Raw genomic sequence first — 19095 nt, forward strand, 5'->3', positions numbered from 1 at the left:
AGCGCGATGGAAGAATATGCCGTTATGCGGCATTTGTTTGGGAGGGGTGACGTCACTTGGGTCCCAGCACACACTCTTGGGGTACCACGTGCTTTGTTTACTTTTGTGTTTGTGTTTTTTTGTGCAGACTCTTCCGATGGCAGTGTGTCGAAGAAAAGGAAAGCCATTACATTAGAAGTGAAATTAGACATTATTAAAAGGGCAAAAAAGGGAGAAACGCCAACGAACATCGGCCGCACGTTGAACTTAAGTCGTACCACAGTCGGGACTATTATCAAGGATAAAGTTCACATCCTTGAACACGTGAAAGGATTCTCATTTTTATGATTGTTTTTTTTATTACAGTTTCATTTTTGTAATTTTTCTGTACTATACAGTAATTATGTTCTCCCTTTCATTTTCCTATGGCTTAGTTCTGTTTCTTGAAATATACGTATGACTTTAGGGTGTTTTAGGTTAGGTAAGTAACTTAGGCTATGGTAATTCCGACTTGCATTGAAAATCACCTTATGCCGGTCCATAGGAACGGATCTCTGACATAACTCGAGGACCCCCCCCCTGTATTCTAATTCTTTTCATTCTCTAAAAGGAGTAGTTGCAATCTTCTTTTAGTGCTATTGGGATATTAGCTTTAATAAAGTTTTTACTAATTTGTTTTAATCCATAAATGTATAATATATTTATTATATGATATTATAATTTATATTATATATAATAAATATATAATATAAATTTATTATAATACACACACAGATATACATATAGTGTATATATAAAGAAGAATATAGAACAAAATATCATTGCAGTGTCAAAGTATCAGTATGAAAAATGAGCAATTAAAAAACTTATTAGATGATATTTGACCAGAAATGCTCAAACATGGGGTAAGTTTTACAGTGGCTACAGTTAATCCACCACAGGTCTTTAGTTAAAAAGTAAATTACCTGCTACAAATCAGTAAGAAAAACCAAAAACTCTGAAAAATCAGCAATAATAAATGAAGACAATGAAAATAGATAATCATAATCATCAGCCCTCTGGGTATCAAGGACTCAAGGGAGGCCATACATCATCCACACCAGCTATCATACTTTCTCTTAAGGTCACAGAGTGGAACAGGCCTCATTGCTCCTTGAGAGGGGAAAAAAAAAAATCTCACGCTCCTTTCTTAACCACACACACACATACATACATACTTCTGTGAATGTCTCCTTATCACTTTCTATATTATTATTATTATTATTATTGTTATTATGGGTATCTCCATGGAGTCAGTAGACTCATCGTGGGAGACCCAAACTAGCAAAACAATATCTGTCATATCTCTTCTTGAATTCATTTACAGACGAAGAGCTCACAACTAAGTCAGGCAATGAATTCCACTCATTCACCACCCTCCGGGCAAAAAACCTTGTTCTGATACCCTTGTTAACCACACTCTTCTTTAATTTCCAGGGATGACTTCTTGTTCTTCCATCACTATCACACAGCTGAAACATTTCCCCTGCATCAATCCTATAAAAACCTTTCAGTAATTTAAATGTTTCTATCATATCCCCTCTTCTCTGCCTATCAACCAACCTCTGCAATCCACAAGCTCTCAATCTATCAATGTAGGGAGCATTTTTTACATCACTCACCAACTTGATCACGCTTCTCTGAACTCTCTCCACAGCCTCCTCATCTCCAAGGAATCCAGGTGACCAGACCTGAGCACAGTAATCCAAATGTGGACGTATCAACGCTTTATAAAGGGGAATAATAACCTCTTTATCTCTGGATGTCAGTGTGTTCCTCAACAACCAAGTAATCCTATGTGCAATCTTGGACACCTTAGCAATGTGTCCTCTGAACTTCATCTCCCTATCTACCAACACCCCCAAGTCCCTAGCCCCATCAATCTCTTGGAGTACTGTTCCATCAATGTAGTACACAGCTGGTAATCTTTTAATCCCAAAATGTATGACTTTACACTTTTCCACATTGAACTGACATCCATTATCTTTTGCCCATTCTACCAGCTTATTTAAATCATACTGCAAACTTTCAACATCAGCTTGATTTTTTATTGTGCTACCCAACTTTGCATCATCAGAAAACAATTGAATATCTCCCTGTAAGCCATTTCCTATATCAATTATATACAAATTAAACAACAATGGCCCCAGCACAGAGCCCTGAGGCACACTGGTCACCTGCCTCATTCTGGACTCGGCTCCTCCATACACCACCTTATGGTATCTCTCCCTGAGCCATTCTCCTATCCATATCACCAATTTAGTATCCATTCTCATCTGCTCCAATTTGCGTAACAGTGTTCCATGGGGTATCCTGTCAAAAGCCTTAGCAAAATCCAGAAGTACCACTTATGAAAAGTTAATAGATTGCTAAGGCAGGATCTACCTTTAACAAAACCATGTTGGCCTCTATAGAGTATCATATCCTGATCCACCCATTCTTGAATTTTGTCTTTAACTTTTCCAATACTTTTACCACTACTCCTGAGATGGTGATTGGTCTGTAATTAACTACCGCAGTTTTAGAGCCACCCTTATACAAAGGAACCACTTTGCCTAACTTCCACTCCCTAGGGACCATGCCAGAGTTCAAACTTAAATTAAATATCCAAGTAACAGGGGTTGACAATTCATTTGCACATTCACGCAACACCCGAGCTAATATTTCATCTAAGCCTACAGCAGTGTTTGCATTTAAATTTTGCAATATATTAAATACCTCTGATTCTTTAGCTTCAGTTCTCACATTAGTTATTGCTACAGGTATAGAGATATCCTCACTTGGGTGATAGACTTTTGAAAAGTGATCACTCAGTAACTCGACTATTACATCTGATTTTGCCACCTCAATACCATCAGCACCCACTAAAGTTATCCTTCCGAAGTCATTCTTCCTCTTACTTGCTAATAGCGGTTATGTTTATAAACAAGGATTACCCTTGATCTCTTTGGCTAAGGTCTTCTCATAATCTGATTTAGCTTTTCTTACTATGCTGGTAACCTTCCTAGCTTGAGCCTTGTACTGCTCATGGGTGATCGCCTTTCTCCTTGTAAATTCTCCATAACATTTTCTTTTTTTGCAAATCAAGGTTGATACTACTGCTCATCCATCTGATGCCTGCCTTGTTTGACTTCCTGACCATGGGGACACAATCTGATATTGCTTTCCTCAGATACCTGCTGATTTTATCCCATGCACTGCTAACATCTTTCCCCTGCAATATGTTCTGCCATTGGATAGCTGCAAGCTCACTCCAAAGCTTGTTATAATTGCCTAACCTGTAGTTCCGTATATACCTCTTCTTAACAGAAAAATCCACAGATTTTGCAACCTCCCAAGTCAATACCACATGATTGCTTTCACCAATTGGAGGTAACGAGGACACCTTACTTATAATACATATAACCTCTGAACCAATAACCAGGTCCAACACTCTCACACCATGTGCCCCTTCAGTCATGTGCTATTTCAAGTAATTGTCTCGTAGAAGATGTATGAACTCCATTTCCTTTTTGCTACGTGATATTTCCTCCTTCCAATTGATATCACCGTAATTAAAATCCCCCATAATAATCACTAAGCCTGCACTCATTGCACTAATTTGCTGATGCATGAATTCAATATCTCCCCCTGTACTATTGAAATATTTTTCAACCAACATCCTTTAACACTCTTTCAGAAGTTTATAAGACTCTCTCACATATCATCCCTCTTTCTCCTGATTACATCTACATTCCACATACTATCAATCTTTCCTCATAAGTCAATAATGATATCTTGGTAACTTCTTTGTAGCCTTTCCATCAGTCCTCTACCATGAGACCAAATCTATGCACAGTAGTCCAGGTGCAGTTATAGAAAAGTTTTGTAAAGAGGCAAAGTGCCTTCCTTATACTTGTCAGTGTTTGTTTCAAAATCCCAATTATCCTCTAAGTTTCATTTGCACTTTTTTGCTATGTGACCTTTGAACTTCAAATTCTTACCCACTATAATTTTGAGACTCCTTACCTCAAAGCATAATCTCACCAATATGCCTAGTCTTGCCATAAATACTGTTCCAACTTCCACACCACCTCAGTGCCCACAGAATTGCACTAGCCTGGTTCTTTTGTGGTGCTGTGCACAGCCAACATTTGCATTTTTATCAGTAGAGAGTTGTCTAGTGTAACATGCATTGGAGAGATTATAACAACTGTATAACTGTAATGCTAAAAATGCTCTGAAGCAGTAGAAATTTTGTGTATCGGACTATTAACCATTATAATGATACAGAGGACGTATGGACCACCAAAGAACAGGTTGACCATGCTGTGTAAGGATGCAACAGCTTGTGAGGGCTGTGAAGGCATATCTCTGCTGTAATTCTGTGAGAATGCAGAAAGTGATGCAGCATGTGATGAACGTTTCACAGAGAATGATGTCACGTGTACTAACTAATGACCTGGATGTGAGAGCCTATTGTTGTTCTACTGGATGCTTCTTAAAACATTGACTTATGCAGCAGAGAGTGATAAAATCAAAGCCACTTCTCCTGTGGTACACAAACAACAGACACAGAGATATCCTCTTCACAGATGAGATTTTTACCATTGAAGAGTCGTTTAACTATTGGGTTTAGATGTATATGCCCCAGATGGTCACACAGCATATGCCATAGTACCCAGGATTCATCATCCGCATCAGTGATGGTTTGGTGTGGGGATGGGGGGGATGATGTATCAGGGCTCAAAGTCTCCACCAAAGTGTATCAAGACACTGAGCTGGAACCTGTGGTACGTCCGCTGAACAACACCTTGTTTCATGGTAGCAGTGGACCTTCTAACAGGACTCAGCCCCTGCACACAAGGTGAGGACCACACAACAGTAGTTGGAGGCAAATGTGCTAGACCACATATCACCATCTGATTGGCCCTCTGGAAGTTCCAACCTGAATCTGTTGCAAATTGTGGTCAGAGCTTGAGAGTGTAGTCTGAAAGTGACACCCCACCATTGCCAGCCTGAAGGTGGATTTGGAGCAAACATTGGCAGCATTTCTGTTGAATGGTTTGTGTGTTGCCATCGATATGTGGCCTCATAGACTTCGGGCATGCATGAAGGCAAAAGGGGGACATTTCGAACATTGAGTGCTGCTATATACATGTTATACATGGTTTGTATGTGCTGAAAGCTGTAAATGATTTAGTGATAGATTAAAGGTTTATGCACTGTTCAAGTTGTAACACTATTTATGGCTAGACTCAGTAATATGCCATTGGAAATTTGATCATGCCAAAGTGCATCACTTTACACTTTGAATTGACAGCCATTATCATTTACCCATAGTTCCAGCCTATTCAAGTCATTCTGTAAGTGCTATTTATCAATAGCATCCCTATTTGCCATGTCTGTCTTTGTGTCATTGGCAAACAATTGAACAGTTCCTGTCAGGTCCTTCTCAATATCATTAATATATAAATTGAACAAGAGTGGTTCAAGGACTGATCACGACCTGGTAGATTCACATCACTCATAGGCCACTTTTGATACCTGTCATCAGCTAGCCACTTATCGAAGTCAACAGTTTTTATTTCAATCCCATGTCCTCCAATTTATGAAACAGCCTTTCATGTGATACCCTGTCGAATGCCTTAGCAGAATTCAATATCATAGTGTATCCATTCCCTTTATATCTAACTCAGATGTAACAATTTTACAAAATATGAGAAAATTACTCAGACATGACCCTCTGCCCCTTGTAAAGCATAACTAAATCCATTTCTATATGTGGGTTTACTAATTTCTCATAAAACTTTGCCACTACTCCAGAAATACTGATAGGTCAGTAGTTAGACATGTCAGTTTTTGCACCACCCTTATAAATGGTTATAGATTCTTTCCATTCCTGTGGGATCTTTTGTGAGCTGACACTCAAATTATGCAAACATCTCAATGAGTTAATTAGTTTGGCTGAACATTCCTTTAATATGCATGCTGATATCTGTCCCTATTGCTAAATTCTTATCCGAGTTATGAAACCTTCTCCTGTACCTCATCTCTTTGTCCAGTGTAATGGTAGCACTTTGTGCCATGTTGCATAAACCAGGTTGATAAATTTAGCAAAGCAAACAACCATTATTTGAACAATTGCATCTGTTTCTGCATTCAGTAAAGTTCTTCCACATTCATTTTTTTTTTTTTTTTTATTTACAGCATGAAGATAAAATTTTTTTAGCTGTGCATTTAGCCACCGCAACCAGTTTCTTTTCATATTCTGACTAAGCTTTCTGTGTAATACTTGTAACATTTTTGGTATGTGCTCTGTATATTTCATAACTCCTCAGTATAAATTCTCTCATCCATATTCTCACAATATTCCTTCCACATTATCATCTTCTTATGGATCTCTTAAATAAGGTTGCACATCAATTTTGCTCCCACTCTATTTGTTCTTCAAACTCCCCAGACACATTCAGATACTGCATCATTTAATCATCTATTCAAAGCATCTCATGCACTGCTGATATCTTTCCAGTCAGTAACTGAATTGGAGCATTCATATACTTAGCTAATACTCATTTCAGTATAGCCTGATCAGTGTCGTTGACTGGTGACAAAACAGACGCATCTTTAACTGAAGCCCTTTCTGAGGCTATAATCAGGTCTAACTCTCTTTGACCTCGAGTTTCTTCTTTCACATGCTTCTTGAGAAAAGTGTTTCCCAACTTCTGAGTAAATTCTCCTTCATTTGTATCATGAGTTTATCTGCTGTCCAATCAGTGTTTGGATAATTTAAGTTACACATAATGATTGTTCATTTAGCATCCATCAGGATAATTTGTCAATGCATTTCATCTTCATCATCTAACTGCCACGTCTGTAGCAACATCCCACCATATATCTTATTAGCCTACATTTTACACCAGATAAACTCAAGCTCACTTTCCAGTATTTCTAACATTCCGATATTATCAGATCTTATATTTCTGTCTTCTAAGGCAATTTTTACTGTATCAATCCACTACATCTTGATCTTCATTTAGGTCTTTTTCCTGCCATCCTGGCAAAGAGCACTTGTTTAGTTAATTTTTCCTCTCCCATTCTGTTTTAGTGGCCATACCACCTGAGATTAGCCCTGCTAACGTATTCCTGAATGCTAACAATGCCAAGTTCTTTCCTAATATCCTTGTTTTTAATGTGATACTGTCATTAATGCCATATGTTCAAGTCCTTTAATCTTTCTTGTTACTCTCATATCTGTGGTCTCCAGTCTTTGATCAAGAGTTTTATTTCTAACCCAGCTCTCAGTTCCATAAGTTAAAAATACAAATTTTGTTGTTTTTTTATTACATAAAATATCTTCAATGTGTAGTTGAACAGCAGTGGAAATTTGAATACAACAGTTTATAAAACACAGTAACAATGAAATCTCATATCATGCACATTGTTTTTAAGTCACACACGGACGCTGTTGGGAACTAATAACAATGACAACAAAAACTTATTTAATGCATTTACAAATCACACTTTTCCAAATTTCAGAAATGGATAGACCATAATTGCACTTGAGATTCATGTGACATAATAGGGCTGTAGCGATTTCCTTAAACATTCATATTTATAAATGCTTTTATCAGTAATTTTGTGTTGTTGCAGTAGATACCGTGGCCAATATTCAATTCTGTGTTTGGCCAGTACAGATTTTATAAGGGTTAATCAAGTAATATAACATTGATTAAAAAATAAGACATGTAGAAGGACCATAGGACCTGATATATCCCATGCAGCAGTAAAGGGGGGGGGGGTCTTTAGAAGAAGGTAATAGTTCAAAGATTTGGTGTATGTGTTTGAAGGTTGCAGTGAGCTGAATTGTCTTCAAAATCTTAGCAACATGTTCAGAAGGGACTTTTATATAGGGAATTGGAATTCTGTACATCATTTGGAGGATATGGAGATAAATGATTGATAATTCTTTGGGTTTATATTATAACCATTGAGAAAGCTGATCCTCAGGAAATTTCAGCTTACTGCACCTTTTAAACCCACCTGGTTCAGTGCTGGCCGAGTGGTTAGCGTATCTGCTCTCCAGCCAAAAGGCTGTAGGTTCGAATCCCGCTGTGGGCATGGATGTTTGTGATTGTCTGTGAAAATACTAGTGGTGGTCATCAGCAGTAGATGGCGTTGGTGTAGATGATGAAGGTAGTTGTGGTTGGTGGAGATGGAGAGTTGTAGAGTAGGTGTCCTTCCTCGATGAGTGTTTGGACTCCCTGGAGGTGTTACGTAATAATAATAATAATAATTACCTTCTTTGAAGAACTCTCTCTCCCTCCTTTACCACTACCTGGTGCATATCTTTTATATAGGGAATTGGAATTCTGTACATCATTTGGAGGATATGGAGATAAATGATTGATAATTCTTTGGGTTTATATTATAACCATTGAGAAGGGTGGTTAGTCGATCCTCAGGAAATTTCAGCTTACTGCACCTTTTAAACCCACCTGGTTCAGTGCTGGCCGAGTGGTTAGCATATCTGCTCTCCAGCCAAAAGGCTGTAGGTTCGAATCCCGCTGTGGGCATGGATGTTTGTGATTGTCTGTGAAAATACTAGTGGTGGTCATCAGCAGTAGATGGCATTGGTGTAGATGATGAAGGTAGTTGTGGTTGGTGGAGATGGAGAGTTGTAGAGTAGGTGTCCTTCCTCGATGAGTGTTTGGACTCCCTGGAGGTGTTACGTAATAATAATAATAATTACCTTCTTTGAAGAACTCTCTCTCCCTCCTTTACCACTACCTGGTGCATATCTTTTATATAGGGAATTGGAATTCTGTACATCATTTGGAGGATATGGAGATAAATGATTGATAATTCTTTGGGTTTATATTATAACCATTGAGAAGGGTGGTTAGCTGATCCTCAGGAAATTTCAGCTTACTGCACCTTTTAAACCCACCTGGTTCAGTGCTGGCCGAGTGGTTAGCATATCTGCTCTCCAGCCAAAAGGCTGTATGTTCGAATCCCGCTGTGGGCATGGATGTTTGTGATTGTCTGTGAAAATACTAGTGGTGGTCATCAGCAGTAGATGGCGTTGGTGTAGATGTTGAAGGTAGTTGTGGTTGGTGGAGATGGAGAGTTGTAGAGTAGGTGTCCTTCCTCGATGAGTGTTTGGACTCCCTGGAGGTGTTACGTAATAATAATAATAATAATTACCTTCTTTGAAGAACTCTCTCTCCCTCCTTTACCACTACCTGGTGCATATCTTTTATATAGGGAATTGGAATTCTGTACATCATTTGGAGGATATGGAGATAAATGATTGATAATTCTTTGGGTTTATATTATAACCATTGAGAAGGGTGGTTAGTTGATCCTCAGGAAATTTCAGCTTACTGCACCTTTTAAACCCACCTGGTTCAGTGCTGGCCGAGTGGTTAGCATATCTGCTCTCCAGCCAAAAGGCTGTAGGTTCGAATCCCGCTGTGGGCATGGATGTTTGTGATTGTCTGTGAAAATACTAGTGGTGGTCATCAGCAGTAGATGGCATTGGTGTAGATGATGAAGGTAGTTGTGGTTGGTGGAGATGGAGAGTTGTAGAGTAGGTGTCCTTCCTCGATGAGTGTTTGGACTCCCTGGAGGTGTTACGTAATAATAATAATAATTACCTTCTTTGAAGAACTCTCTCTCCCTCCTTTACCACTACCTGGTGCATATCTTTTATATAGGGAATTGGAATTCTGTACATCATTTGGAGGATATGGAGATAAATGATTGATAATTCTTTGGGTTTATATTATAACCATTGAGAAGGGTGGTTAGCTGATCCTCAGGAAATTTCAGCTTACTGCACCTTTTAAACCCACCTGGTTCAGTGCTGGCCGAGTGGTTAGCATATCTGCTCTCCAGCCAAAAGGCTGTATGTTCGAATCCCGCTGTGGGCATGGATGTTTGTGATTGTCTGTGAAAATACTAGTGGTGGTCATCAGCAGTAGATGGCGTTGGTGTAGATGTTGAAGGTAGTTGTGGTTGGTGGAGATGGAGAGTTGTAGAGTAGGTGTCCTTCCTCGATGAGTGTTTGGACTCCCTGGAGGTGTTACGTAATAATAATAATAATAATTACCTTCTTTGAAGAACTCTCTCTCCCTCCTTTACCACTACCTGGTGCATATCTTTTATATAGGGAATTGGAATTCTGTACATCATTTGGAGGATATGGAGATAAATGATTGATAATTCTTTGGGTTTATATTATAACCATTGAGAAGGGTGGTTAGCTGATCCTCAGGAAATTTCAGCTTACTGCACCTTTTAAACCCACCTGGTTCAGTGCTGGCCGAGTGGTTAGCATATCTGCTCTCCAGCCAAAAGGCTGTAGGTTCGAATCCTGCTGTGGGCATGGATGTTTGTGATTGTCTGTGAAAATACTAGTGGTGGTCATCAGCAGTAGATGGCGTTGGTGTAGATGATGAAGGTAGTTGTGGTTGGTGGAGATGGAGAGTTGTAGAGTAGGTGTCCTTCCTCGATGAGTGTTTGGACTCCCTGGAGGTGTTACGTAATAATAATTATAATTACCTTCTCTGAAGAACTCTCTCTCCCTCCTTTACCACTACCTGGTGCATATCAGGTCCCATAGCCTTGCAACTTGTCTTATGTTGGCTAAACAGACAAATCAGTTGATTACACTAAACTTCAAATCTGTATGGGCCCAACATGGAATTGATACTAGTCACAGAATTTATTGGAAATATTGGAAAATGATGTGCATAGATGCAATTTTTAAATATGAATATTTATTTAAGGATAGTGCTGAGGCCTTATTATATTGCCCAAACCACAGTGAGTCTGTTCATTCCCAAAATTTAGGAAATTGTAATTTGTAAATTTCATTTTTTATTGTTGTTATTTTAACATAGATGAGACTTTATAAAAAAATGTCATTGTTATCGCATTTTTTATAGTCTGTTGTCTTCAAATTCCATGTTCTTCTCATTAAAGATGTTTTATGAGATGTCACACAAAATATTTGTATTTAATTTTAATTGATTAAAGTTGTTACTGTGGTTTGTGTGTGTTTATAATAAAGGATATTGTGCATCAGAATTGATTGCAATAGCCAGCATAAAATAGCATTGCCGATATGTAGCTTTGGGTAGAACTTTTTCTGATTCGAAATAATGCATGAATTTGTTAAAATTGCAACTGCTCTATAGTGTAAGTTCAATGTTATCTTGCACACTGCAGATTGTAAAAATATGACTTTTGTGAATTTTACCATATGACCATTTAAATTCATAGATAAGTAGCCAAATATTTAACAAGTTAATTACGTTTGATTATATTAATTTAAGTTTTTTTTTTTATTTGTGAATGAGTATATTTACAAGATAAGTGTTCATTTTCTACATAGAGGTGTCCATATTATGGTGGCTACTCCAGGTAGATTAATGGATATGCTTGACAAAAAAATGGTTAATTTACATATGTGCCGTTATCTATGTCTTGATGAAGCAGATCGCATGATTGATATGGGCTTTGAGGAAGATGTTCGTACTATCTTTTCATACTTTAAGGTAAATGTGTTTCAGATGTCACGTTACAAATAACTTATCTACAAATATTTGTCAGTTTTATGAAAAAATAAAAAGTACATTATATACATTACGATTTATACTTGGAAAGTGTTTTTGTACTTTTTTTGGGGTAACTTGAAAAAATGTATTAAGAAACTGCCATACTTAATTTTTCAAACTTTTTAGAAAATTGTTTATATGGGGATGAGGGGGGGGGGGCTTTCTCCTCCTTGCCACTGTTTGCCAGTTCCATGCTGCACATAAGATGGATGCTCACTTTGCATTTTACTTCAGGTCTTTAGTGCTCTATGACCACTTATGTCTTACCTCTCATTTACCTATTGCTTTATAATGTAGTGAAATGAGAAACTCAACACTTTCTTGCCTTGCTTTCCATTCTAGTCTTTAATGTGAGGTATAGCAGCACTGTTATTTTTATCATCATCATAAGAATCTTGGGGGGAAAAAAGTATATATTTCTCAAAGTTACGAATGATCATGTGAATGCCATTTTATAAACACTATTTGATTTTTAATATATATTTATCCCACACACAAGAAACAAGAACTTATAGCACATGTGTGATGTGTGAGGTGCAGCTAGGCATCTAAGATCAGTGCCATGTGTGAGGTGCATCTAGGATTGAGAAAGAAGAAACCCATTGACATTCTTCTTAAAAAGCTGTAGGTTGAAATTGTTGGGAAACATCATGGAGAAGGCTGTTTCAGAGGACAGTGGTAGATGGAATAAATGAGGAAAAGGAGAAGCAGGTTCATTATACAGGTTATGAAGTACATGATGACACTGCCAAATTTCAAGTATTGAGAAGGAAGTTCAGAAAATGTCTAAGCTGGAAAAGTTGCATTATTTGTTGTATGAACTCATTAACTAGTAATTAGTTTACGGAATTAACAACACATATAAAGTATATTAATTAAAGGTAACTTTAATGAATAACTTCTATATTTCGGCAACATCATGTTGCCATCTTCAGGAACATAAAGATATGGTGTGTGCACGCAGGCACTAACAAAAGCAAATGAGGAAGAAAGCAAGAAACTAATATTGTTCCTAAAGTCCTAATGGTGCCCTCTGGTGGGCTAATTTGGTTGTCTTGGCAGTTGGGCTGAAGTTTTCATAATGTCAGTCTCCCAATGGGGTAGTTTCATGCACCCAAATTTGTTGAGGTTAGGAACGTTTTTTAGAGCTGCTGATGATTCCTTGAATAATCTTTCATATTTAAACTTGCTGCGGTGTATTATTTTTGTTTTCTTCCAACGAATTCTATGGTGGGTATCTAAGGCATGGTCTGCCAGCCCAGAGCTGCTGTACGGGTGAAACCGGATGTAGTCTTTGTGTTCTGAAATCCTGATATTTGCTGTTCTGCCTGTTTGGCCAAAGTAGGACAATTTGCAGCTGCAAGGGACCTGGTATACACCAGGTAGGTCTAGGGGAAGTGGTTGGTCTTTGGTAGAGCAGATAAGGGATACCAACTTTTTATATGGTTTGTAACAGGAAGTAAGGTCATATTTTTTGAGGATATTGGTTATTTTCTCAGAGGTGCCCTGGATGTAGGGGATGGTGATAGATTTGGTGTAATCTTTATTGTGGAGGGGGGGGTTACTGGTTTTAGTATTTTTTGGATTTTTTTGGGGTTATAGCCATTGGCTAAGAAAGTGTTAAGGATGTGGTTTAGTTCAGCAGTTAGGGCCTTGTCATCTGAGCAGATTAATTTTGCCCTGTTATATAGTGTTTTTATAACCCCATATTGTTGTGAGGGGGGGGGGGATTGCTGGTGAATGTATCTGCCAATATGGGTGGGTTTTCTGTAAACAGAGAAAACCAAAGATCCATCAAGCTGGCAAGTGATTAAAGTGTCTAGGAAGGGGAGGGTGTTGTTTTCCTCTTTTTCTAAGGTGAACTGGACTCTGGGGTGTTGGTTGTTTAAGTATGTTAGAAAGGAGTGGAGTGTGTCTGAGCCATGTGGCCAAATAGCGAACACATCATCCACGTAATGAAGCCAAATAGTGGGTTTTTGTGGGGCGGAGTTTAAGGCTTTCTCTTCAAAGGTCTCCATAAAGAAATTGGCCAAGGGTGGGGAAAGTGGTGAACCCATGGCTGTCCCCTCTATCTGTTTGTAGTCCTTTTGATTGAGCACCACAGTGGCGTTTCCCTTATCCGCTTTGGTGATTACTATTTTTATGTTATTCTTCATTTCTTGTAGGGCTGCATATTTGTCTTTGGATAAGTTGGGTTTTGGAGGTTTGGCTTTAGTGAGAACACCGACTACATCCAGTCTGACGTTGTTGGCGAAATGGTTAGGAAGGTTGCGAATCCCACGTTCTATTTGGATCATGATTTCCTCGGCAGGTATTCTTTTAGGAGCTAGTGCTAAATTGTGACCACGTGCAATTTCGGTGAGTGCTTCAGGCTTTAAAACTACCAACGAGAGGTTGACTACAGTGTTGAGTGGTGGCTGTGGTAAGGAAGTAGAATTCTTTATCAGGTTTTCGTATTTTTTCGAATTCTTTTCTTGCCGATGTGCATGAGCTGTCATAAAGTATCGTCCAAAGATCATGGCCAAGTGTATTTGAAAGCTCTTCCTCTAGCACCCGTAAGGTTTTGTTTTCGTCGGCAAGGAGAACACGCATCATGGTAATTTGTTCTCTTAATAGGGCGAAGCTAGTGCGATTATAAATGCATAGAGCTTTCTGTTAAGTAAAACGGTGCTTCAATTTAACACAATTAGGGATTACCTTGTTATCCCGGCAGCGTTTTAGGAACGTCAGATGATTTAGTTGTTTCGATATCGTCAACCTCATTTTGCCGTATTGACGGGCCTTTTGTGTGATGGAATCTCCGTGGATGATCATGATTCTAGTAGCAAGGCTTATACGTTGGTCATACATAACTGGTAATTAGTTTACGGAATTAACAACGCATATAAAGTATATTAATTAAAGGTAACTTTAATGAATAACTTCTATATTTCGGCAACGCCAAGTTGCCATCTTCAGGAACATAAAGATATGGTATGTGCACGTAGGCACTAACAAAAGCAAATGAGGAAGAAAGCAAGAAACTAATATTGTTCCTAAAGTCCTAATGATGCCCTCTGACAGGCTAATTTGGTTGTCTTGGCAGTTGGGCTGAAGTTCTCATAATGTAAGTCTCCCAAATTTGGGGTAGTTTCATGCACCCTTGCTACTAGAATTATGAACTCATTAGTAGCTACATCTGTTAAAATGGCTTCTTCACTTGACAATTAATGTTCTCTTTTGTTCAGAAATTGGATTTCATTATTCACCATAGCTAGTAATGGATTTGCAGATTATCTGACATTGTCCCACACAATTTTCTTGATAGTGTTAAAATTAGAAGAGAGCATGCCATTAGCTGTAACAAAAGTTTGTCATATCAATGCCTGTTTCCTCTAGCTAGCAGTTTAATGGCTTGATTTTTTATTAGTTTTGGTGGAAACAAACAAGATCATAGCATTGGTAGAAGTCATCATTGTCTAGCATATTGCTTACTGCTGTGAATGACAGATTCATTGTTGATAACAGGAATAAATCAGTTGTCATCAGTAACTGTTATTTATTGATACAGTGATTCAGTCATGTTAGCCATGTTTTGGCACTTCGTAAGAATCTTGTCATCATCTCTAAACTTATTTTCCATAGCAGCATTCTTCAGTAGCCCTAAAAGTTGCAAATCTGAAAGAGTGAGATGCTGGCTTGATGATCAGCAGGTGGTCTACTCTGTTTTGAGATATCTTCTGTCATATCTCAACTGGTACACAGTATTTGTACTGCGTACAAGAAGTATGCACAAAAAAGAAATTACTATTATTTTATTATTTTTTTTTTATGGTCAGACTTGATGCATTTGTCTCTTAAATTTCTGTAAGCCAATGGACTGAGATAAGGTAGTGCAACGCCAGGCAACTCCAAGCAAAGCACATCTCCTTGCGGACATGTATACTGCTATGCATTAAGGGAAGGGCCATTACCCAGACTGGTTTCAACCTTTATTGAGGTCTGGTCAGTGGGAGACAGACCCAAACGTGGAGACACTAAGGGAGAAGCAATAGGAGAGGTGTTGCACTACCTTACCTCGGTCCTGAAGATATTTTCAGGCACAAACTTTGTTTGCTTACACTTGGATAAAGGATTAAATTACATTTATTATAGTCTAACCAATTGAAAAATAAACTTTCAACATCTTTTTCTAAATCCAGAGTAATTCAATAATAAGGTGGTACACCGGTTGGCAACTCCTATTGCTTCTGCCTTAGTATCTCCACGTTTGGGTCTGCCTCCCACTGATGAGACCTCAATAAAGGTTGAAACCGGTCTAGGTAGTGGTGCTTCCCTTAATGCATAGCAGTATACATGTCTGCAAGGAGATGTGCTTTGCATTATGGGAGATACTGAGACAAGGGGTGATGAGAGCTTGGTCCACCTTTGCTCGGAGTTGCGCTACCTTACCTCAGTCCTGAAAATATTTTCAGGTGCAAACTTTGTTTGCTTACACTTGGATAAAGGATTAAATTAAATTTATTATACATAAAGTTACAGATAGTCTAAATAAAAAAATATGTTAATTCATTTTTTGTTGATTAATTTTTTCATTAAAATGTAAAATTGTATGTAATTCCAAATTTAAAATTATTTCTTTTAAGGGGCAAAGACAGACATTATTATTTTCAGCTACCATGCCAAAAAAGATTCAGAACTTTGCTCGTAGTGCGTTAGTAAAACCAGTAACTGTGAATGTTGGACGGGCTGGAGCTGCAAGTATGGATGTTATACAGGAAGTAGAATATGTGAAACAAGAAGCCAAAATAGTTCACTTGTTGGATACTCTTCAAAAAACAACACCACCAGTATGTACTTTGTTTTGCATATTTATGTTCAGTATCATTTATAAAATACATAAATTGAAAGAGAAATACCAGTTAACATTCCAATAGCTGTTACACCCATATTATACCAAATCTGTTATACCCATTAAATGCCTTTATAGTATATCATTGGTATTGCAAATGCCCTTTGGTCAGCAGGACCTGAATTCAAATCCAATCTAGGATCCAAGACCCTTTATAAGGGTGTTTCACCTGAATGTGAGTTAGCTGGTCTCACATGGAATTGGAAAGATTTTTTCCTCTCTGAAATAGGTTTTTCTTTATGGAAGACCAGCAGATTGGTCAAAAGAATATGCATAATTTATAAATGTAATACACTAGACTCATAACCTTAGCTGCTTTTGTGTGTAATTCTAAAACAACCACAACCATCCTCTGTAGTGCAATTGGAAAAATGATTAATTTTTCCAATTAATAAATGATTGATGTGACATATACCCTATGATCAGAAAAGATCCAAGTTCGATTTTTTTATGACAAAATGATCTTTACATGGGCTTTTTAGTGAAGCGAGTTGGCTGGTTTCATAGGGCAGTATTTTCCAGGAAACTCAGATTTTTTTTTTCTCTCTCAAAACAGGCAAATTGGCCAGAGAACATGCACAATTAACAGAACAAGTACTACAGTTGAACAATATGGTGCATGTGATTGATTGTGTAGTGTAGGTTGGGGTTATGTAGTGGGAGTGACCTCTTGCAGTAAGTCCTGGAACTCCATGGAAGGGGTCATGTAAGAATAATAATTCTCATAAGATTAAACTCTGTGTTGTCATCTTTGTTAGAAACTAAGTGGTTAGACAAGGACGTTGTCCCACTTTCCTAACACACTTTAATATATATGTAGAAGAAATAATAATAAAATGGAATAGAAAGAGTCATGGAACTGAGTTGTCTTTTAGTACGTATTTAAACATTCTCTTTATTGCAAAACATGGTAATTACTGATTCTGAAGATAAACATCAGAAGGCTATTCCAAACTTAAAGGAAAAAACTTAGGATTTTAGAATGATAATCTCAATGAAGCCTGCGTAGCTCAGTGGAAGTGGCTTTTGGGTTCAAATCAAGTCACCTACTAGAGGAGCATTTTCTAAGCCTTTTTTTGACAGTTCCTGAGTTAGTCAATCTCTAGCATGAGCAAGCAGGTTTTTTCCTCCTGGAAACTCTGGTTTTTTTTGTCCCATGAACTCAAGAAAATCGACCCTCCAACCCACATCATTTTCAGACATTACAAATACTATGTAATTGGTAGCCTTCTCTTCACTGCATGCCAATTTAAATTTGTGATAGCCTTGGGCCAACTAGCTCTAATTGGCTACCAGTGGAGATTGAACTGCCCAGTCAGTCTCCAAAAGTTAGATAGGGCAAAAACGACCTTGCCTACTCCCTGTATGGGAATAAAAGGTGTTAGCTGAATCTCAACTTTTGGAGACTGACAGTTAGCTTTTAAAGGTCATTATCTAACTGAAAGTAAAATGCTAATAAACTTTTGGAACAGGTTAATTCATATTAATATTTATTAATAAGCATCTTGAATGGCAGGAAAATTTCAAGTAGAGAGAGAGAGTGATGCAGGTAAATTTCATAATAGAAATTTGGACAACAAGACAGTTGTGTCTATGGTTCCACAGAATGTTTAAGTATGAAAGAAGTAGAAAGCCTTTTGAGTCATTAGCATAAAAGAAAACCTGTTTTTTTTTTTGAGATCCAAACAATACAAAATGTATCTCACACATGGAAATGTTTTGGGAAAATTTGGTGATAACAAAAAAAAAAAACTGCAAACCTAATAACAATAGTAATACCTTCTGGATTTCTGCTCAGGATATGGGCTATTTATTTTTACAGCAGCATAAAGATGTGCATAAATTCACATGGAAGAAACACATAAAGAAATTGGTGAATGTTGGTCATTTCTGTACACTATCATAACTTTATGTGTTTCTGTTATATGATAGGTTGATAATTTGTAACATTGTTTATAGATTATTCAGCAAAATATATTTCATTCTATAGCAATTTTTAAGCACTAAAAATATATGAAATCATATTTATAAATATACTAGGACCTCGTGGCCTTGGCTATTATTTCCATGTATACTTTCAGATTCATTCACTCCCTCACTTAAGAATTTATACATATACCAGCCACTGAATTAGAAACTTTTATTTAATACTGTGTTGGACCTCCTTTAGCCTGAATTACAGCATGTATGCAGTTTGGCATAGATTTCACAAGGTGTTGGATTGCATCTACATGTACAGCGTACCAGGCATTCAGCAGACAGTCCTTTAACTTGCTCAGATTTGAGAAAAGAGGACTTTGCTTCCAGATCTGTTTTTTCTAACTTTCCCCATGTATTCTCAGTGGACTTCTGATTCGGCTTGGTAGTGGCCAGGGAAGATGGTGGAAGTCAATGTTATGCTTGCTGAACCACTGCTGAAAAATTCTTGAGCAATGGACAGTAACATTGTTGTGCATGAAATAACCATCAGTACTTCCCAACAATAACAGGGAATCCATTTTGTACCAACAGAATATGCCCCACACCATGACACTGCCTCCAGAACCTTAAGATGTGTTTACAATGCAAACTGGGTTCATTGCT

At 37.8% G+C, this 19095-nt stretch overlaps 1 protein-coding gene across 1 annotated transcript in view; it reads left to right on the plus strand.

The window, feature by feature from the left end:
- The window catches only part of abs (ATP-dependent RNA helicase abstrakt), a 222580-nt gene that overhangs the window by 164707 nt on the left and 38778 nt on the right, over window positions 1-19095 (plus strand). Inside the window, exons 10-11 of the mRNA XM_090391777.1 lie at window positions 11399-11561; window positions 16247-16450. Coding sequence (XP_090247903.1) covers window positions 11399-11561; window positions 16247-16450 — 367 coding nt within the window. The remainder of the gene's footprint in view (window positions 1-11398; window positions 11562-16246; window positions 16451-19095) is intronic.

Source organism: Typopeltis vanoorti, chromosome 4, assembly GCF_054136105.1.
Source record: "Typopeltis vanoorti isolate ZY-2024b chromosome 4, IOZ_Tvanoo_1.0, whole genome shotgun sequence".
NCBI lineage: Eukaryota > Metazoa > Arthropoda > Arachnida > Uropygi > Thelyphonidae > Typopeltis > Typopeltis vanoorti.